This window comes from Astyanax mexicanus, chromosome 1, assembly GCF_023375975.1.
Source record: "Astyanax mexicanus isolate ESR-SI-001 chromosome 1, AstMex3_surface, whole genome shotgun sequence".
Lineage (NCBI taxonomy): Eukaryota > Metazoa > Chordata > Actinopteri > Characiformes > Acestrorhamphidae > Astyanax > Astyanax mexicanus.
In genome coordinates, this window is record NC_064408.1 from 72533210 (window position 1) to 72555257 (window position 22048).

The window sequence follows — 22048 nt, forward strand, 5'->3', positions numbered from 1 at the left end:
CCATTGCTACCTCCAGACCTCTTGCAGAAGTGGAACGACTGGAAGGACGAGCTCCAGATCCTACCCCAGATCAGACTACCCAGATCGTACTTACCCAAAGAGACAGATGTGTCTGAAGTCCACAGAGAGATGCACATATTCTGCGATGCATCTGAGCAAGCATACGGCTCAGTTGCTTACCTTCGAACCTCAGATAGTCAGAGTCCAGAGACAGTCCAGCTCTCATTTCTGATGGCTTGTTCCAGGGTCGCTCCTAAACGCCTCCATTCAGTGCCCAGGTTAGAGCTCTGTGCAGCACTTGTTGGTGCTCAACTTTCTCAGCTCCTGCACAATGAGCTTACACTGAGGATAGATAACACAGTCTTGTGGACCGACTCCACAACAGTGTTAACATGGTTGAAGTCGGAATCTTGTCACTTTAAGGTCTTCGTTGGGACCAGGGTGGCAGAAATTCAGGATCTAACTGAGCATCATATCTGGCAGTACGTTGATTCTGCCCAAATATCACCCGGGGTAAGACCTTGCAAGCACTCGAGAAACCCAACAGGTGGAGTCAAGGGCCCCCCTTTCTGTTGTTGCCCCCCAATGTCCTCTGAACTCCGCAAGTCTGTTGTCTGCGGTGTCATTTCTGCTATGACGAATTACCCTGAGATAGATCCAAATGAGTGCAACACCTGGAAGGAGCTCCTCGAAAGCATGGTCCAGAAGCTATCCGTGTCAACAGATGACAAATGCACTCCGACTGCTGAAGACTACTGCAACGCAGAGAAGCTGATCTTCAGAAGGGCTCAGTCTGACATTTTCTCTGAGGAATTACGTCTCCTAAAGGCTGGGAAAACTGTCCTCAAAAGCAGTTGACTTCTAGGTTTGTCTCCAGAGCTTGACCATGCTGGAGAACTCATTCGTGTGGGTGGCAGACTTCGCAGGGCAGGTAACCTCAATCTTTGTACCTTGCACCCTATAGTCTTAGATCCTGCACACCCAGTAACCAAGCTCCTGATCCAAGATTTTGATAGTCGCCTGAAACACCCAGGTCCAGAAAGGGTGTTTGCAGAGATTCGACGCACATATTGGATTTTGAGAGGACGTGAGGCAGTCCGCCGTTTCCAAAGAACTTGCCCTGACTGTCACAGATAGAAAGGAAGACCCACTGTACCAAAGATGGCTGACCTACCGGTAGCCCGCCTTCAACTGTTCAAACCCGCATTTCATTCTACGGGAATGGACTGTTTTGGACCCTTTGGGGTCAAGGTAGGACGCCGAAATGAAAAGAGATGGGGTATAATATTCAAGTGCCTTACCACTCGTGCTGTGCACTTAGATGTTCTTACCTCGATTGATACAGATTCATTCTTGATGGCTCTCCGGAGGTTTATAGCCCGAAGGGGTAAACCTGCCGAGCTGTTTTCAGATCAGGGGACAAACTTCAGAGGAGGGGAAAGGGAACTTCCAGAGGCCTTTTCAGCATTGTCCCCACACTTGCAACAGCTTCTAGCCAAACAGAAGATCCATTTCTGCTTCAATCCTCCAGCAGCACCTCACTTCGGAGGTGTATGGGAGAGAGAGATCCGTTCGGTGAAGACTGCACTTTACACCACCGTGGGTGCACAACCAGTCACTGAAGAAGTCCTTCGTACTGTGCTCCTTGAGGTTGAGGGAATCCTCAATTCTAAACCCCTGGGCTACGTCTCTTCAGATGCCAGTGACCTTGACCCAGTAACACCAAATTACCTGTTGATGGGGCAGCTGGACGGCTCCCTTCCACAGATAGTATATCCAAAGCATGAGCTCCTAAGCCGTCGTCGGTGGCGGCACTCACAGGTACTGGCAGACCACTTTTGGTCCAGCTTTATTCGTCTGTACCTACCAAGCCTGCAGTCCCGCCAAAAGTGGCATTCCGGGTCAGCGGATCTCCCTGAAGGTTCAGTAGTGATGATGGTAGATCCCCAGTTGCCTAGAGCCCTCTGGCCAATTGGACGAGTTGTCAAAGTCCACCCCAGTGCTGATGGTCACATTCGGGTTGCAGATGTACAGGTCAAGGGTAAAACATACACCCGACCTGTTGCCAGGCTTGTGTTTCTGTCAGCCCTCCCCTCTTCAGAGGAAGAAAACCGTCCTGGATCTGCAGTCAATCAGTAATTGATGGAGCCTTTTGTTGAGAACAAATGTATTCTATACATTTGGGGGCGGCTGTTCAAAAGGCCCAGAACTGACTGTAGAGTTTAATAATTTATTAATATATCATTTGTTTTGTTTAATGTGAATATCTGTGGAAACCTAATGCCATTGGCTGAAGCTAGTCACATGTTGTTCTCTGATGTCATTTCCTGTAGGAAACAGTGTAGATTTTGCTGCCTCATGGCCAGCTACCTTAGTTTGCTCTGACTGTTCAACTCTGTTCAGCTGCTGTGCGTTATTGAGAAACCACCACAGCCTGTAGCCACACCTATGTCCCTGCCTGTAATAAAACTCTTGATCAAACTCTGGCTTTAGTGGTGTTCTGGCCGACACACCAGACTGAACACAGTGTACCATGCTACCAGAGCCAACAACAATACATTCACAGTGGTCTCCACTACACATGCTGTGCATTTGTGCAACACTAGATTTAATCCCCATCTGAGAAATCAGCCCATACAGTTGATTAGGGTTGAACCCATCTAGAAACATAGTCTGCAACTGAGCTTGATTTGTGTTTCAGAAATTGTTGCATAAGATACACAGTTGGAGCTGATGGTTCAAAAAGACGAATATGGCCCTTTCCTAAAGGAACTCCAGTCATACCCTTGAAAGTATCACCTCAGTGAGCTTAATACCAAGTTTTGTGTGTGAGAATATATATTTTTCTTAATAGGCTTGTCATGATAACAATTTTTTGTGGACAGTGTCCCAGAAATGATTGCGATAAAGAATATTTTTGTCATTTTATGACCATTCAGTTCCACTGACATAATGATAATATTATGGCATAAGTTGAAGACAAACAATTTTTAATTGATCATAGTCTAGTAGATTCCACTGTGTGTATGGAGTTGCAGTTATTGAAGCATTGATTCTTGTGAAACTAGCTAAAATGCTGTTCACTGTTATGTACACTGCCTGGCCCAAAAAAAAGTCTGTACCTGGATTTAACTAGGCAAATGATGTAGAATTGCTGCAGTTGGTCAGGTCTGTACGGTGGCCGAGAAAGCCCAGCGCAGTGCAAATTGAAAAGCGCTGCAAAAGCACAAAACACATCCATCAAAATTACAACACAGGCGCAGCAAATAGAAAAACGCGCTGCAACTAGAAAAACGCGCTGCAAATAGAACCACAACACAACGGAAGTGAGTCACAACACAACGGAATTTTCCCGGGGGACCTTAAAAGATACTGTACCAGCTAAGCTGCGTCTTCAGTAACGTCTCGGACTTCACTATGTGTACAAAGGACAATAAGTGGCAAACAAGGCGTTTTGTGAAGCAGAACTTTTAATAATATGCACGCAACCGTGGTAATCACAGGTAATAAACATAACTTACTTTTCAGAAGCTTGTTTGCCACTTATTGTCCTTTGTATACTGCTGGTACAGCATCTTTTAAGGTCCCCCGGGAAAATTCCGTTGTGTTGTGACTCACTTCCGTTGTGTTGTGGTTCTATTTGCAGCGCGTTTTTCTATTTGCAGCGCGTTTTTCTTTTTGCAGTGCGTTTTTCTATTTGCTGCGCCTGTGTTGTAATTTTGATGGATGTGTTTTGTGGTTTTGCAGCGCTTTTCAATTTGCACTGCGCTGGGCTTTCTCGGCCACCGTAGGTCTGGGTTCAGCAACAGTATGTGCTGAAAGAATGAGGTCAGCTGACTACCTGAATATACTGAATATAGACCAGGTTATTCCATCAATGGATTTTTTCTTCCCTGATGACACAAGTATTTTCCAAGATGATAATGTCAGGATTCATGGGGCTAGAATTGTGAAAGAGTGATTCAGGGAGCATAAGGTCATCATTTTCACACATGGATTGTTCACCACAGAGTCCAGATCTTAACCTCATTGAGAATCTTTGGGATGAGAACCATTGAGAAGACTTTGTGCAGTGGTGAGACTACCATCATCAATGCTGCAAGATCTTGGTGAAAAATGAATGCAACACTGGATTAAACTAAATCATGTGACATTGCAGAAGATTATTGAAACGATACCACAGTTCTGCAATCAAAGCTAAAGACGGTCCAACGAAATAATAGAGTGTGTAACTTTTTTTTTTGGACAGGCAGTGTATCTCTCATTTCAGCTTACCCATTGTTAGGTTTAGATATTATCTGTTAAAAAGAAAAACATCTTCAGTCTACAGCTAGGCTTAATATGTGCCGCATTTTGAAACTGCTGCTTTAAGGTACACAGTGTGATACCTGCAGTATCACACTATCCCTATAGGGAAAAGTACTGCAAGAACATATAGTACAAATAGTACAAATATGTCCCTTAAATATATTTTTTGTGCTGAAAACTGAAGAATACAGTTGATAGTACCACCCCACGGACAAGGCACTTCCCCAGGCAGAGATTACTGTAAGTCTAGTCTTGATAGAGTACATAGCATTCTGAATGGAGATGATCCATCCTCTATTCTTTATCTATTGTTAAGATCCACAGAGTTTAGCAACTTATTAGCTGCTGCTACTTCTGCTGCAAAGTCCAGAAACTTGAGAGAAAGCCTGCAGCACTGCTGTAATGCCAGATCTAGAGCCCTATAGTGAAGAAGACTCTTTGTTGATTATTTGACGAGATGATTAAATGTCACGCCTGTTCTTTTCAGAGCTTATCTCATCATCATATCCATCAATCGGAATCTAAATGCGCAGTGACACGTGTTTTATTGGATGCGAGGGATGGTGAATATTCATGAGCTACGCGTGTTTGGTAATTTGCATTGTTGCCTATACAAAACGGGCTCTGTCCGGAGCTGGAGTTGGGACATGACGCAGGTCTGGGGGGTGCAGCAGCCCACGACCACTCCAGTCCTCCTCTGCGCTCTGCGCTCAGACGCATCGTGCGCTCAGAGGTGGAGGAACGAGGCGCTCGCTCCGCGGAGGGAGCAGCAGCTTTCTGAGAGAACAGCCTCTCTCTTTTCCCCGCAGCGCTGAGAGATCTGTGGAGATGGTCGTGATGAAGTTGCTGTGTGTGCTGGCTGTGACTCTGTCTCTGTGTGCAGGTGAGTGATCGGGGCTGTGCTTGGGTTGTTTCAGCTCTACACTGGATACTATAGCGCGCATTTCAGCACCGCGGACAGCGGCACTGCAGTTTAACCCTTTGAACCCCAGCCTATTTTGTTTGGTTTTTTTTCCTCTTTTACTTGTTAAAACACAGATATGTTAGGATACAGCCACGTGCAATTATTCCTCTTTTACCAGAAGACATTGAGCTGCTGAAAAATGTCATTATTGAGAATTAAGAATGACATAATTTGATAATTTGAGATGTAAATGCTTCCAGATTTTGTACATCTTCATGAAATTGATCATGTTTTGATCAAAATCAATTAACACAAGAGTTTTCTTTTCAGTAATAGTTAGATGAGACTGTTGATTCCACTCAATCTCTGTAATCAGAAAAGACCAAGAAAAAAACTATTTCTTACTGTCTTTTTTATATCAATTGCTGGCTTTAAAAAGTCTTATCTTGTGTCTTCACCCTTTTAAAAAATAAATCACTGAAGCTCCTACTTTGTTCTTCTAAAATCCCTCATTTTGGGTCATATAATAACTAATGTTCTTAAAAAAAATTACAGATGCCAAGTCTTTACCGATCGAACAAGACGGCACACGGGATAACCTGGTATGCTTCGCTTTTCTCTCTTGCTCTTTGTATTATACTGTATTGTATTGTATCCATGCACTGTTAGGAAAAAAGGTGTGCTACTGTGTATGTTGGGAATGTGGGGTACTGTAAACTAATGGTACAGCATGATCCTTCAGATCCAACTGTGTACCTAAAAATTAGGCAGATATTTAGCAGAATGGGGTTAATCCTTGCCAATGTTGTTTTGAAAAGACTTCACAGCCTTTCAAATCAAATTCTCCATGTGTAGAGCAAAATAGAGCAAATTGTTTGTTTTGTTTTATTTAAACTGGTTTCCAATTTTCTCCCCAATTTACACAGCCAATTACCCAACCCACTCATTAGCACTCCCCCTATTACTAGTGATGCCCAACACACCAGGAGGTTCAGAACTAGCACATGCCTCCTCTTTTTAAACTGCTGCTGATATAGCATTGCAGAGTAGCCAATGCTCTTGGAGGAAAGTGCAGCGACTCGGCTCACAGATGCAGATCACTTGTGCTGACTGAGCAGCCAACATTTGGAGCATAGCCAATTGTGTTCTCTCAGGGCTCCAGCAGCTGATGGCAAGCTACATAACTGAGATTCGAACCAGCAATCTCCCGATAATAGTGGCAGCGCTTAGCCTGCTGGAGCACTTAGAGCCCTATGGCCATGCTTTTAATACTTGTTTCAGGAACTGCCACATAAGGTACACAGTTGGACCTGAAGGTCAAATTATCCTTATAGAGGTATAACACAACTGTCCAAAAAACATAAAATATATTTCAAATATGGCCCTTTACTACAGGTACTAAAATCATACCCTTGTGAAAACCACCCAGGGAGTTTAATACCATTTTATTATGTAAATGAGTGAGTGAGTGTGTAATTCATGCAAAAGCAAAGACAGTTTACTTAAAAATGGAAAGCTACTGTAATATTATCTATCTTTGACTTAATGTTTGGTTCAGATACTTTCCATTAAAAGATATATTTCAGAAACTGCCCCTAAATATAAACAGCTGGACCTGCAGGATCACATTATCCATATATATGTAAAACAACTGAAAACAAATATAGTACAAATATAGACCTAAACTAAAGGTAAAGATGACTGAACATTGTTGAGAGTACCACCCCACTGACAAAGATTGGTTCCACCTCAGTGACTGTTTAGTATAATTTCTTTTGGGTATGAGAGTGTGTTTTATGTAAAATGCCAAAACAATTGTAAAACATGTTATCTGCTTTTTATCGTAGCTCACCCACTGTTTGGTTCAGATCCTTTCTAAGGCACTGTCCAAACCAGATGGAACGCCCCTGCAGGCCGAATGTAAAGAAATTCTCAAGGCAGGCAAGTAACTCTCCTTTGTTTTGTTATGACAGTTTGCTGCATCCTATTACATAACTGAAATAAAAAAAATAAATAATTGTTTGCCTGCATTCTGATCAGAGTTTTAGCTACTACTTATAAATCATACAGATCAGAATCAACTGCACTTTTTGACAGCACACTTTATTCTTCGTCTTCACACAGGTTCCACTCACTCTTCTCCTGTGAACAAGAACGAGGAAGATGTTCTTCCCCCAAAGCAAGAGGAGGTGAGGCATGAAGGGGGATCCATAGAAAAAGCACAGGAGGCCATTGCTAAACTTCTCAAAGCAGAAGAGGAAAAACACGAGGATGAGTATGAAGAACGCAGCCAGGAGGAATTTCCAAATTACTACAAGAGACACCACCTTTTAACAAGCAAGGAAAAGCGCGAAGACACAGAAGACGAAAGGAGCCAAGAAGAATTCCCTCAAAAAAGGCATCATTTGTTCTCCACTAAAGAGAAGCGCGAGGATCCAGATGAAGAGCGAAGTCAAGAAGAATTTCCAACCTACGAGCAGAAAAGGCACCACCTCCAAACAAGCAGGGAAAAGCGTGATGAACCCGACGACTATGACCGCAGCCAAGAAGAGTTCCCAAGTTATGTTCACAAGTACCACAAGAGAGATGGAGATTCACCCGATGAAGAGTTTGCTGAATCAGCAGAGGAAGAGGATAGAGATAAACGACACTGGAGACCAGGCCATAAACATCAAAGGAAATATCACAAACGGGATGATGAAGATTTTGCTGAACTGAGCTCTCAAGAGAAGAGGCCTGAAGAATCAGCTGAGGAAGACGAAGAAGAGGAGGATAGAGCTAAAAGACATTGGAGACCAGGTCATAAACATCAGAGGAAATATCACAAACGAGATGTAGATTCAGGTGAAGAACTTGGCTCTCAAGAGAAAGGACCTGAAGAGTATGTAGAAGAAGAGGAAGAGGACAGAGACAAACGACATTGGAGACCAGGTCATAAACATCAGAGGAAATATCATAAACGGGATGGGGACTCATCTGATGAAGATCTTGGTGAATCATTGGAGGAAGAGGAAGAAGACAGGGACAAACGACACTGGAGACCAGGACATAAACATCAGAGGAAATATCATAAACGAGATGTGGAGTCAGATAAAGAACTTGGCTCTCAAGAGAAAGGCCCTGAAGAATATGTAGAAGAAGAGGAAGAAGACAGAGACAAACGACATTGGAGGCCAGGTCATAAACATCAAAGGAAATATCATAAACGGGATGAGGACTCAACTGAAGAAGATCTTGGTGAATCAGTGGAGGAAGAGGAAGAGGATAGGGAAAAACGACACTGGAGACCAGGACACAAACATCAAAGAAAATATCACAAACGAGATGTGGAGTCAGATGAAGAACCTAGCTCTCAAGAGAAGGGACCTGAAGAATATGTAGAAGAAGAGGAAGAGGACAGAGACAAACGACGCTGGAGACCAGGTCATAAACATCAGAGGAAATATCACAAACGGGATGGGGACTCATCGGATGAAGATCTTGCTGAATCAGTGGAGGAAGAGGAAGAGGATAGGGACAAACGACACTGGAGACCAGGCAACAAACATCAGAGGAGACACAAGCGAGGTGAAGAAGAAGAATCAGAAGATATGGAAAGTGAGGAGAGAGATAAGAAGGCTTGGTGGCCCAGCCAATGGTTCCAACATCAGAGATACCGCAAACATGCTGGAGAATCATCTGAAGATGACTCTGAAGATCAGCCACCTGAGAAAACATATGAAGAGCACAAGAAGCCCCATTCACCTGAGGAGGAAGAGGAGGAGCTAATTGCCAGAGAGATCAAGGAGAACGGGCACCACAGCCCTTCAGAAGAAGAGAAGCAAGAGAAGGAGGCAGCACTGAGATACCTGACTAAGAAAAAGAACGAGTTGGAGGAGCGTCTGCTGAAGGAGGGCGAGGTTTACGAGAAGCGCAATCCCTGGATTTATCGAGGATACTACCATCCAGCCTGGTATAAGAGGAATTCTGAGCTTGCCAACACCATTCGCTACAAGCGAGGTTTACTGACCCAAAACGATTCATCTGAGGGGGAACTGCACGAGAGGGCTCTTAATGCAGATGAGGTAAATACTAACAATTAATTATGGAAAATCCATGCTAAAAATGACATAATTTAAATTATTTTGCATTATTACACAAGCAGGAATTAGTGCCAGTAGACTGGAACAGCAAGGTACATTCTACAGTTTTGTACAGTGTGACCTAGATAATAATGATTTGTAAGCCACAGAAGAAAAACAAATAAATAAATGAATAAAACACACTAATAATGATGCTGATGCAAAGGACATTGCACAGCTTCAAAGGATAGAACAAAGCAAATAAGGCACTGCAGCTTAATACAGGGAAATTAAGCCACGCTTGCTGGGTCCCAGTATGAAACTGATAAATCCACAGAAGCGTGAGAGCACTGTGTAAAAGCCATTCCCCCTCCGATACTGCTGGCAGTGTCTTCTGCACCAAAAATCGTTAATTATCTCCCAGCTTCAGAGGCTCCCCAGTGTGTATTTGTGTCAAGCCTTCACTATTAAAATGACACTAGAGTTATCATCCCTTCCAACACTGCCAACCTGTGCAGACCCTCCATCATAGTGTGTGGTCTGTTCTCCAAAGGTTTAAAGGCAATGATAGATGGCTGAACTCCATGGCTGGCTTATAGTATAATTTCTCATCTTGACAGAACTCTTGTATAGCTTCAGGCATTTTCCCTCCACATGGGACTTTAGCAATGGAAGCTTAACAGAGGGACAAAAAAAAAAAAAGAAGAAGAGGAAAGTAGTTTCACAAATCTCTTTTAAAACAATGAATAGGACCGCATTTGCTTTTTAAGACCATTTATAATTACTATGATGCAAGAACTTGGGGAAAAGACACTATCAGCAGGGCAGTGTTTCACAAATCTTGACACGTGAACTAATAATTAGATATCAAAACTGACAGTACTGCAAAACAAAACATCACAATGGTTTGATATATATCGATACTTTCGTCCACCCCTAATATTTACTGTGATTTTTTCTCTCCTTCTCCTTCAGTTAAAAGAACTGGAGAAACTGGCCTCAATGGACCAACAAATAAAACATACAGATTAGCAAACTTCGGAAGCAGAAAGGAAACAGCCACCCAGACGAGACGAAACAGCTAACATTCCCCCGTTATGATCGTCCAGAGGCTTTGTGCGTTGCTGCTTTGGGATGCTTTTTGGATTATTTCCTATATTTGAACTTGATGTTAAAAATGCCAAAAAAAAAGAATGCTCTGCTTATAGCATTGGTCCACAGTAATGTTTTATCTTATGTGAGATATTATAGACAGTGAAAGCCTTATATTACCTAACTGCAATGTTGAATTTAAAATAAATTAGTTCAAACTGCCTGAAATGGGGAACAAAATAGGAAAAAAAACTACAAAAGCACAAAACTATGCCTGTTTACTATTCTGCATCTAATATTATAATTGTGAAATTTGATGTTAAACCTAATGCATGAAATCTACTGATTAAAGACATTTGGTGTTGTTTTCCATTCTGTATAACTTATTATTCTAAATATATTTATAGAGCCTGCTTTTGTTGTGTGCATCTAATAAAACGTGCTACAATGGGACCAAAGCACTAATAGTCATGTCTCTTAATTTTATGCTCCTTGCTTAACAATAAAGAAAACAAACAAAAGACATTTCCCCATGTGTGTCATATTTTATTAACTCTTAATTTTCAAGGTAATGCAATTCGTCTGGGACACTATAAGATCACAAAATTGCAGTTGCATTTTTCTTCGCACTCTGTGCTTATATAAAATAAAATAAAAAATAAAAAGAACACCAGTAAAAGCATTGTGAATAGCCCTGTGCTGAATGATGAAAGGCTGGCTCCTGGGAAACAAGGTTAAACTTCGTATAATAAAGCCTAGCAACTTTAACAGAGGAGTTATACATTATTTCCCCAAGGAAAGAGGCTAATTTGGTTTATTCCAACGAAAATAAGTTAGGTAGAACAAACAGGCTAGGCAGAACTGTCAGCTGTGCTCGTAATCTCATCGAGTTTGATCCTCTTTGCAGCTGGCTCGCTTGATTTCTGCTGAGCTCCTGATGCAGCAGCAGCGACTGTGATTCCAGAGAGCAGATAACCTCCTCCTCCACTCATCAGCAGCACGGGGTGGGTTCTGTTGGGTAACACCTGCAGCCAAAACAATAAGAGGAAACTTTAGAAAGAAGAGAAGAAGAAAAAAGACAACAAACTAAACTGAAGAACAACTTTGCTATAGAACAACTTTGAACAGTGTGATAATATTTATTATATCGTTATATAATTCTTTGCTTAAAGACCACTAACCAAACATCACATTACATTTCAGGAGTGCTAAAAAAAATTATGTTCACTTGGATGGTGTTCAGCAAAATATAGAAGTCTTTTTTTAAATCTCTTACTGTGAATCCCTTTAGTCAGCCTACCTTATTATGTAGCGACAAACACTGCGCATTGTGAAAATGTCTTTAAATATCGTAATTTTTTGAGGACCATATCCATACCCATATTGCCGAGCTCTGGCAGTGCATTATTACATACACCACAGGCAGAGGCTTTTACACTATTCACTTTCAGGCCAATATTGCATTGACAGAAATAAATAAATAAATAAATAAATGAAAATAAAAATGACCATTATGTCCATCTCTGCTTCCATCGACACAAAATGACAGAAGAACTGACATAAATATCTCTTGTTTAAATCTTGCTTTCATCCATTAAACTGGGCTGCATAAAAAAAAAAACCTTAAAAATCACCTGATAATGCCTAAGCCAGGAATCGGTCAGTCTGAGGCTGATTGCTCCACCTTGTTCCCTGAGTTTTGTATAGCATTCAATTAATGGCTGAAAAAAAAAACAACCAAACAAAAAGAAAAGGAAAATGTTACTTTCCAAACATCAATATGCAATCATCTCTTGTTAAGAGGACAAAAGTGAACAATTACCAGTACCTCTCTATACTGGCAGTACACTACGAACGGTCTTGACGGCGCCACAAACTTCAATAGGCACAGCAGTGCAGAGCAGGGGGAGAAGCGGCTGGCGATCACCAACCTGCAGTGAAAAATCCATTCAGCACTTTAACCACGTACGTCTTACACAGTCAAAAGGACTCGGCTGGTAAATCAAGAGTTCACTACACAACAGCATAACAGCCAGGAAAGCAATAAAAGGAGATGAGCTGACAAGCCTATTGATTTTACTGTATGTCATAGAGATGGAAGTCAGCAGTGTGCTCTATTCTGACCACTGAGCATTTTATTAGGTGCTTCATGGATGCATAAAGCTATTTTCGCAGCTTCAAAGAACACACAAAAAATAGAAGCTCTAATGTGAAAGCAGAGCTGTTTATCTTTACTATAACAAACCCTTACAAGAAAAAGGCAGTATTGTTGCTCTATTAATAGAAGCAGCCTATATAGAAAGCAGCAAGCTGTGACTATTAGACCTATACTCTTAGTTCAGACCACAAATGTCAAAATTGCAGGAGAAACCCTAAGCATAATAATATGCCAATATGATAAGGCCAATTAGTGCAGTGCAAGGCTATATATCTATACAGCTATAACATGGCTGTTTTTAGCTCAAAGGAGCAGTTAAGGAGCAGTTTCCCCAGACAGGATTAAGCCTTTTCCTGGACTACAAAACACTCTGAATTAAGTTTACACTGAACAAAAAACAGACTACAACTAAGCTTCATCTCTGTCAGGGAAACAGATCTTTAAAGCTTTATTTAAGGTACGTAACAACTGTACCTATGTATTTTACCTGGTCTGTTCACCTAGGGGTGTGCCATATTGTATCGTGCGCAATAATATTGCCAACATTTTTTAATATTGTGAATGATATTATACCCTGACATATCGTGCCAGATCACCAACCTCTAATTATCACATCAGGGTACTACTTTTTGCTGTTTTTAGCAAAAGAAAATTCACACTGTTCTCATTTCCTATTATATATCCACTAGAAACAGATTATATCTGCTCAGTATCATTTATTTTACTTTAATCCTGGATATAAGGAGATACTTGGAGTAATTTATTATTAGTATCATGACATTCTGGATCATTGACTTCTGTTACAAATCTGATAAAATTCTTGTATTTTTTAATATTTCAGTCAGGGGTGTGCCATATCATATCGTATGCAATTATAAAATATATATATTTTTTTTGCATTAGTGTGGTCTTGAAAAAAAATATATATATATATTAATTCAGTGTTTTGTCATGTCGCCAATAGTATTATCGCAAAAAAAAAAAAAAAAACTGAAATATTGTGATTTTATTTCAGGGCCATGTTTCCCACCCCTAGTCTTAGCAACATGCTCTGGCACAAAGCTGTCCATTTCTATCAAAAGACTGATTTCAGAACGGACTGCTGCTTATATTCATATTCAGTAATGTTTATACAATTTCTACATGACTCAAGAGTAATGTTAATCAGAAACATTAGGTCACAGACACAAAACAATTACTCTAATTGTTCAGAAGGCCTTAATGGTTTTCAACTGATACATACAAGCAACTTCAAACACTAAATGGCCACATCAAGTTAAGTTATGTGGTCAGTATCATACAGGACCATATATACAGTTTTCCACATCTTTACATGACAAAATAAGTCATACAGACACATTGCAGCTATTCCCATACAGCTCACAGTCTGCCTGAATCTGCAGAGCCAAAACAAAAAGAACTTACCCATCTGCATTTCGACCCTCCAGCAGGGCAGCTGCTGCAGCCAGTCTCTTCCTCTTCTCCTCCAACTTCGCTTTCTTCTCCTGTGCCTACCAAGGAAGAGTGTCCCACATTAGCACCGGGCATGCATAAAATATTCAACAGCCAATTTCGGATCATTATTATTGAACTGTAGTTGTGTAATGGCAAGACAAAACACATTTAGCTTATTTAATTTTGGTGATGGTGAAAAAAGTTGTCAAATGAATAAAAAAACAAATGATTTCATTGCATTTAGTTTCTGCGAGAAATATTCAGTTCAACACAGCCAATTTATAACTACTTTCAGGCCTCAAATGTATTTTCCTCTAAGATCAAATTTCTTTTAAACTGAGTTGACACTCTTTCAATCCATAAATCAAGGTTATTAAAAAGTAAAAAAAAAAAAAAAATAGTAATAGTAAAAAAAATAATAATAATAATAAAAAAAAAACTCTCTACTGTCCAGAGAAGGTATTCTACTAGATTTTTGATCACTGTTGTGAGGATCTGATTGTATTCAGTGATGGGAGCAGTGTGTGGTCACCTCACCTTATCCCTAACATAGGACTGGGTATAGTTTAAAAGTTTTTATAACGATACTAGTATGATATCTTAAATTTCATACCTATACACCAACAATACTTTTAGTAAATTAAATGGTAAATTAAATATAATCATGATTATTTTTTAATGCTGGTATTTACCTGTACAGTAATAATAGTGTAGTGTGGTTTATCTTTTTTTTCTGAGTAAGAGAGTGTGTGTGTGTGTGTGAGAAAGAAAGAGAGAGAGAGAGAGTGTGGTGTGTGGATCATTTTAGCGTTTCTTGTTCATCTGTTCCAAGATGTCCTATTTTATAAATAAATAAATAATTCATATATTGGAAGTACTTCTCTACAGGGTGTACACATTTATGCGAATAATGGGTGCAACTTGTGTCCGCAAACATTTGGACATCTAGTGCATAGATTTTAAAACAGATAAAAAAAATAAAAAAAAAACATTATGAACCATATTGTGAACATTATAGAACATGTAATCTGTTTCAGCCATGTGCGCCCATTAAGGGAAATGAGCTGATGCTGATTTGTTTAAAAAAAGATAAGGTAAAACTGTAAAAGAGAAATAAATGAGTTATATTAAAAAAAAAAACACACACACAACAGTGGTATGTTTAAGATCTTTTTTTTTATGTACTTATACTAAGTTGATAAAGATTTAAAAGAACCATCATTAAAGAGGAAAGTACACTATTTAGAGCTTGTGTATTCAGATTACAATCCCTCCTTATGCTCTGGTGAAAGTTTTAACATCGTTAAAAGTAGCTAGGGGCCGCACTGCTTCAGTAGATGATGGAAAACAGTATGGGTCTAGAAGGAAAACTGCAGGTAACATTGCAAGAATAAGCACAACAGAGCTGAGGCTACAGGCTGAGAGGAAACTTAGGAGTGATGCACTGCGGAACTTATTACTGCAGTGTTTAAATAAATGAACCAAATAAATAGTAAAGATTTAATTTGGGTGCCAATGTTCTGTTTCTACTGAGGCTGATTTTTGTTTTTAATTTCACCTTAAATAAAGCATTAGTGACAAAAGCTGTGCAAACACCACAATGCCACCTTTCTGCCTTTTATGGTGAAATGTGAAGCCAGGTAGCAAATGCTAGGCTTAACAGATGATAAACATCTAAAGAGCAGCCATATTCACTATCTATAATACATGATGATATAAAAAAAATGTATGACCCCAAATTTAATGACAATACAATAGCAAAATAATGCAAATGCACCATTTTTAATATAAACAAAGTAGGAATATGTAGACATTGGGCGGACGGGATTAGTTTCTCAGGGGGTCCTGGGGTAATTTTCTTTTTTATGGGGGGTCCTCTGCAATTTAATTCCCGTTCGTAATGACCATGTAAGTGTTTTTCTCAGACATCCTGTGAGAAAATTAAAGGCTGAATAATTTCAGTCCTGTCTGGAAACACATCTCTGAGTTTCGTCTCCTTGCGTTTAATAAAATAGTTTAATTTGTTCACTGCCACGCACCGTATTTACACTTTGGGCACACGTTTCCACGGAGACCCTTGTAAACACAACAGAGAGTGGAAATAGAGGAGCTACAGAACGTGATGTCACGTGACAGAGAAAAGGTCCGGATAGGGCTAAAGACTACAGAAGCAGTAAAACTGTATTCCACAGTTTCACAGTTAACTTTTAACAGCAAATCTTCACATGTAAAACGGTCTGTAACTGACGCAGTTCACTCAGTATGTGCACCATTATTGCTTCATTGGATACTGTATGGACTGCAGTCTTTTACTATGTGATAAAGGTCTCTGCCTTCTCACAGACTTGTCCTCACCTCAGACATAAACTAGAAAACAGAATACCAGGACTGGATAACATCTGAGCTCAGCAAAAAAGATCAAGGTCATGTCCACACATGTTAATAAATAGATAAAATATTTTTTGTGTTAGGCCTACATACACAGTGTTTGTTGTTAAAGATTGAACATGTCAAATCACTGTTTACTGTAAGGTGTGAGGTTGATACCCACAGCCTCCAATAACACCAAAGGAGCCAGACATTGGTAGCTTCATAATGCATGTTGGCTCAGTCATGCACATACATGATGTGATGATCCATAGTTTGGTCCTGTTTGGATGGACTGGGTTTGGGAGAAACTTTGTTGGAGTATAAGTTTATAGTTTGTACCAATATAGCGGGTGGTTGATTCAAGCTCTGTGCAGTTTCCTTTGGAAGTTGCATAGATAGGATAGATTGTTTGAGCTTACCTTTTGCTCACGTAGCTTCTCCCTCTCCTCCCTTTTCTTGGCCTCTGCTGGGTCTAAGCTCACTTCCATACTCTGTGGCTCTGAGCTGCCCTCCTCACCTCCACCTGAGGAGACCTGAGAGGAGCCAGACTGTTCTTTATCTGCGCTGTCATTGCTCTGAGAGTCCATGTCTTTCTCATCCAGGTTCAACGTTCCCGAAAGTAAGGCGTTCACCTTACATAAGGGAAATTCATGTAGCGTCTCGTGGAAATGTGAAGGGAAGCCAAAACTCTCCATGCCTGCTCTGACTGGCCCACCACCTGGGTACATCTGGACCACTGAGCCATGACCTGGAAGAGACAATAACAATGAGCAGAACAGACAACAGAGAAAGTGAATGTCAAGTATGGATAAAGCTGCGACACTTACAATTGTGTATAAAGTAATCTTTAAAAAAAAAAAGAAAGAAAAAAAGAAGCATGATAAATGAATAACTGACAATGAGAAAAAAATATATATTGCATTTTAGGCCTGCACAATATTGGACAAATTTTACATTGCGTTATTTATCGCAATATTAAACAATGCAATCCATCACATCACCAGCCCCACCCTCACACCCGTGCGCTGTCTCGCATCTGGACCAATCAAGAGCTGAGTCAGCGCCCCACGAAATAGCAAAAACAACAGTAATCAGCCCTTTAATCAGGCGTTTAAATGGCTTTTTAAAAGGTAAACGTGCATTTTGAAGCACATTCCCAGCCATGTGGATGGAGGCCATGTGGTTACCTCGTGTTTACTCCTGCCCCCCACCCTCACACTCCCCCTTAGGCTTTTAAGGCAGCAGCAGTCTGTCACTCACACAGACACAGAGACAGTGCTGTGTCTCTACTTCTTGTGTTAAGAATCAAAACATTGCAACATGATGTGTTTTATTTAATTGCCTTGAGTGACATTGCATGTCCTGCAATGTGACTAATGCACATGCACACATTGCGATGAGGATATTTAAACAATATATCATACAGACCTTATGCATTTGCTGTTTAAAGATAAGATATCCAACACATGTACACTACTGCATCTGTTTTGCTTTTATGAGGAGCGTAATCAAATATTCATCTGGCCTAATAATGCAATGTATAAAAAGATCTGTATAAACAGACATACCTCCCATTCTTTCCATAACGGAGCCAAGAACAAGGCCGGCACATGTTTCAAACACAATAATCTTACTGCCCGCATGGATGTTCCCCATAGTCAGCATATGAGCTAGGGTGTCATATCGCAGGTGACTGCAACAAGAACAAATTTATTATTCAAACACCTGGAAAAAAGAAATATCCAAAAGAACTGTGTATTCCTGTAAAACCTTTACAGCCTGTGTACCATAGCAAACAAGAGTTTTTTTAAAGAAAGAAAATATTCAAGAAGATTCAAGTCTATTTAACACTGTGCAAATGATGCTTTAAGGCAGCCACTGTAGCAGAAGCCACACTAGCAAGAAAAGTGTGAGGATGAGGGGATGTTAGAAACACAGGAGTATTAGCAGATAAGTGTCAAATCCTAGATTTAATTCATTATTTAAACTGATCTGATGATTTCTTGTATTCTGGCATTAATGGCATTAGAAGAGTAGAAAGTTGGCCAGCACTACATAGACCACAGTCTTGTAGCAGCCATAACAAGTCCAATAACAAAGCTGGAACTATACGTTTCAGCTTGATGACGTACCATATTTTCCCAGGTTCTCTTCCATGATACATCATAGCTAAAATACGGCAGGAAGGCTTCAGCACTGTTACATTGCTTTCATACCTGTAAACACATTAAACATTTGATTTAAATGCAAATACAGAAATGAGAAAAATCAAATTTGTCAATAATATGCCAGTGATCCTCTTGACTTACTTCTTCTTTTTCTTCTTGATGTATTTCTCTTGAGCAAATTCTGTTTTATCCTTGAACGTTGTACTGTTGTCTATAAGCTGCTGAATGATTTCCTAAAAAGGAACGTATATAAAATATACACAAATTAGGTAAAACTTGCCGACAATGGAAAATTGTAAAACCAAATTATTATATAATCAATTTGACCTCTGTGTAACTAAAATATATACCTGTCCTTTCAACCCTTGTTCTTTCAGTGACTCAATATCATCTCTGGTCAGTTTCTGTGATTTTCCATCATCAACAATGTGTCTGTTGTCCAACCCTGCCTCTTTGTTGTCTGTTTAGGAAGAAAATAGAGAAAGGGGAAAGTAAACATGGCATATGTCAATTGTCATGCAAAACTTTAACATATACAGGCTCTAAAACAGCCGCCAATCCCTTGATCACCTGTGGAATCTTCATCTTGCTTTGGTTTCCGCAGATTCAGTATTCCACCACTGTCTACTTCAAAAGTGGAGCCATACAGCTGCCCAACAGCATTGTCCATGAAGATCCACTGCTTCTCAAAAATCACTTTCCTGTAAAAGAAAAATATTTAAGAACATTTTTAAGACAACAAGGCAAAAACTGTAAATCAGAGCTAACACAGCCAAAGTTAAATAAATCAAACACTGCAAGTACTGCTTCACAGCAGCCTCTACTCTAACACACCTGTATTAGTGTGGGGAGTGATAAGGTTGCTATCATAGACGTGTAGGCAAATTCATGCAGATGTATCTCAATTAACACACAAATATGTATTTGTGTTGCTATCATCATAATCATAAGCATTGGTAGATAACTGTAGACACTCTTGATAATCAAGACTGTGTAGGACTGTTACAATCAAGTGGGTTTAAACATATATACACACAGCAGTAACCCACACCAAACATTATCCACTGCTCACTTTATAGTCTCAACTGTCCTGAGCACAATAACCACACAGTCTACTGTAAAGGATTTTGTATATTCCAAAAGAGCACATGGTGATGTATGCGTATGGGTGTCATATCCTTAATAAGACGGGCAATGTCCTTTACAGTATTCTGTCCTTCACTTTAAATTAAAGTCCCTAAGTGACACATACTGAACATCATTAGACCATCACAGGACAGTGCAGTGTGTAGATGTGACGGGTTAGTGCTGGAGATCAATCTCAAATTAAAAGTTTATTTTCTGCTTCTACAGGTCTGTTCCAACCAATTCAACATTCCATAATACTTGTTCTGACCATTTCTAGTACAAAATTTTACATATACAGGTTATGAAAGTCATTTATGTTTCGTCAGGAATGTAAAACTAAATTAAAAATTAAAATATTTAGTCATGTGTCCTCTTTATCAGAATAAGAAAAAAAGATTGAGCTGCTTAATAAATGAACTGATTATTTTTGTGTATTCTGCATCAATATACAAAACTGGGTTTGAGCTTGTTAGGTAAGAGGATACAGGTTAAGCAGATTGTCTGTGGACATTTAATATAAAATCTAGAACTGTGTTCTGGGACAACTATGGTTCGTTTTGAATAAAAGTAAAGCTAGTGTCAGTGCCTCAGGTTAGGCTGTTAAGGAGGTCCGAAGAGAAAAATAATAATTTGAGAGGCTACTGGGCTAAATGTCCTCCTTCATACCAGTCATAAAATTAACATTTATAATGACAGGTAAAGTTAGTCTTAAATCAGTATGCAATATATAAACACTTTATTCCAATGTAGCTGAGAAATGTTTGTCCTTAACTACCCCTTGAAGACACGTGTGTTGCAGAAACACTGCCTTAAGTTATTTTTTTATTTGGATTAATGAGCTATACAGCCCACAGTTATAAATTCATCAAGACTGACACAGATATGTTCAATTCAGAAGTTTGGAAACAGGGATTTAACCAAACATAAAGAAGGAGAAATATCACCATTTATAAAGTGGTATGAAAAGTTTGGGCACCCCTAACAATGTTCGGATCAGCAATTCCAGTTAAACATATCATATAGCAGATGAACACAGTGATGTTTAAGAAGTAAAATGAAGTTTATAGGATTTACAGAAAGTGTGCAATAATTCCTTAAACAAAATTAGGCTAGTGCCTAAATTTGGGCACCCAACAGAAAAATTACTTTAATATTTATTAGACCCTTCTTTTGCAGAAATAACAGCCTCTAAATACTTCCTAAAGCTTCCAATGAGAGTCTGGCTTCTGGCTGAAGGTATTTTGGATCCTTCTTCTTCATTCTTCACAAACAAATTTTGCATTCCAATAATTAGAGCTGAAAACATTTCAAATCAATAAAACCACAAGGGTGCTCAAATGTATGCGTCTGCTTAATTTTGTTTAAAGAATTATTGCACACTTTCTGTAAACCCTATAAACTTAATTTCACTTTTCAAGTATCACTGTGTTCATCTGCTATATGATATATTTAACTGAAATTGCTGATTCAAACCAAATGGTTTACAAGAAAAATCATGAAAATTATCAGGGGTGACCAAACTTTTTCATACCACTGTACATGTATAACTAAATTAGCAACACTGTTGTTTAGTGAATGATTGTTATTAATGTTGAGGCTAACCTAACCTAATTTTGTTAGTGGACCTAGCATTAGCTAAGCTAACAGGACTATAGCTACAGCACTGCAGCAGCTCGACTCTTCAGTCTCTTCAGACATTAGACTGGTTATTTTTTTTAGGTGAAAACTGATCTCAGAGACCCCGTGACTGAATTGAACAAGACAACTTACTTTCTCTTCTCCACCTGGACTGATTTGTAGACCTCTCCTCTCTTCAGGACTACATACTCCCCCTCACAGATCCTGCACTCCTCCTCATCACTCTCCACCCCCAGCGGATCCGCCATTTCCACAGATCACTCTCCCGGTCACCTGTCTGAGAGAGAGAGGCTCTTAATCTCCTCCAGTAACCGGTACGAACAGCAGAACAGTACCGGCGAGGGCTAAAGCAGCGCGGTGCACCGGGGGAGCGCAGGCTGAGTGTGAGAGAGAAAACCCGGACCCACGTGTTCACTGGCGTTTACCAGAGCCGCAGGGTGATTAATCAATCCAAACCCCGGAGCTCGCGGAGTCTAGGAAGAGAAGCCGATCACAGATAACACCGATACACACCGTATATGCAGAGGCGTGAGAACTGCTGTTAGAAGGCTTCCCCTGTACACAACACACACCAGCTGTTAATTAATAATAGACCGGTAAATGTGTCCCATGGACACGGATGATAAACTGCAGGTAACAGAAATGTTTGGTGTTTTGAGAAAATCTAACATTTGTAGTTTGTTGTCGGTTCCTCTGTCGTGAAAGATGTCATTTGGGAGAGTTTGGGACGTTGTGTGTGAGCAAGAGAACGGTGTTCTGGCAAGTT

The 22048-nt window shown here is 39.9% G+C and overlaps 2 protein-coding genes across 2 annotated transcripts; one reads left to right on the forward strand and one right to left on the reverse strand.

The window, feature by feature from the left end:
- The first annotated feature begins 4947 nt into the window (after positions 1 to 4947).
- chgb (chromogranin B) lies at positions 4948 to 10890 on the forward strand. The gene is made up of 5 exons (XM_007229697.3): positions 4948 to 5191; positions 5768 to 5814; positions 7060 to 7153; positions 7337 to 9276; positions 10249 to 10890. Exons 1-5 carry the CDS (start codon positions 5137 to 5139, stop codon positions 10303 to 10305), a joined length of 2193 nt encoding a protein of 730 aa, XP_007229759.3. The 5' UTR covers positions 4948 to 5136; the 3' UTR covers positions 10306 to 10890.
- Positions 10891 to 21717, reverse strand: trmt6 (tRNA methyltransferase 6 non-catalytic subunit). The gene is made up of 11 exons (XM_007229699.4): positions 21415 to 21717; positions 19087 to 19217; positions 18867 to 18976; positions 18658 to 18749; positions 18481 to 18564; positions 17917 to 18041; positions 16768 to 17096; positions 13949 to 14034; positions 12194 to 12296; positions 12000 to 12086; positions 10891 to 11390 (listed from the first exon to the last, which is right to left on the reverse strand). The coding sequence occupies exons 1-11, from the start codon at positions 21528 to 21530 to the stop codon at positions 11217 to 11219; spliced, it is 1437 nt and encodes a 478-aa protein (XP_007229761.3). The 5' UTR covers positions 21531 to 21717; the 3' UTR covers positions 10891 to 11216.
- Between the last annotated feature and the right edge of the window lie 331 nt (positions 21718 to 22048).

Excerpts from the sequence above, each read along its gene's own strand:
- trmt6 (XM_007229699.4), bottom strand. The coding sequence starts at position 21,530 with ATGGCGGATCCGCTGGGGGTGGAGAGTGATGAGGAGGAGTGCAGGATC. Across the intron at positions 18,977-19,086 it reads GCAAGATGAAGATTCCACAG|ACAACAAAGAGGCAGGGTTG; the intron begins GTGATCAAGGGA and ends CTTCCTAAACAG. Across the intron at positions 18,042-18,480 it reads AGAGAACCTGGGAAAATATG|TCACCTGCGATATGACACCC; the intron begins GTACGTCATCAA and ends TTCTTGTTGCAG.
- chgb (XM_007229697.3), top strand. The coding sequence starts at position 5,137 with ATGGTCGTGATGAAGTTGCTGTGTGTGCTGGCTGTGACTCTGTCTCTG. Across the intron at positions 7,154-7,336 it reads TAAAGAAATTCTCAAGGCAG|GTTCCACTCACTCTTCTCCT; the intron begins GCAAGTAACTCT and ends GTCTTCACACAG. Across the intron at positions 9,277-10,248 it reads GGGCTCTTAATGCAGATGAG|TTAAAAGAACTGGAGAAACT; the intron begins GTAAATACTAAC and ends CTTCTCCTTCAG.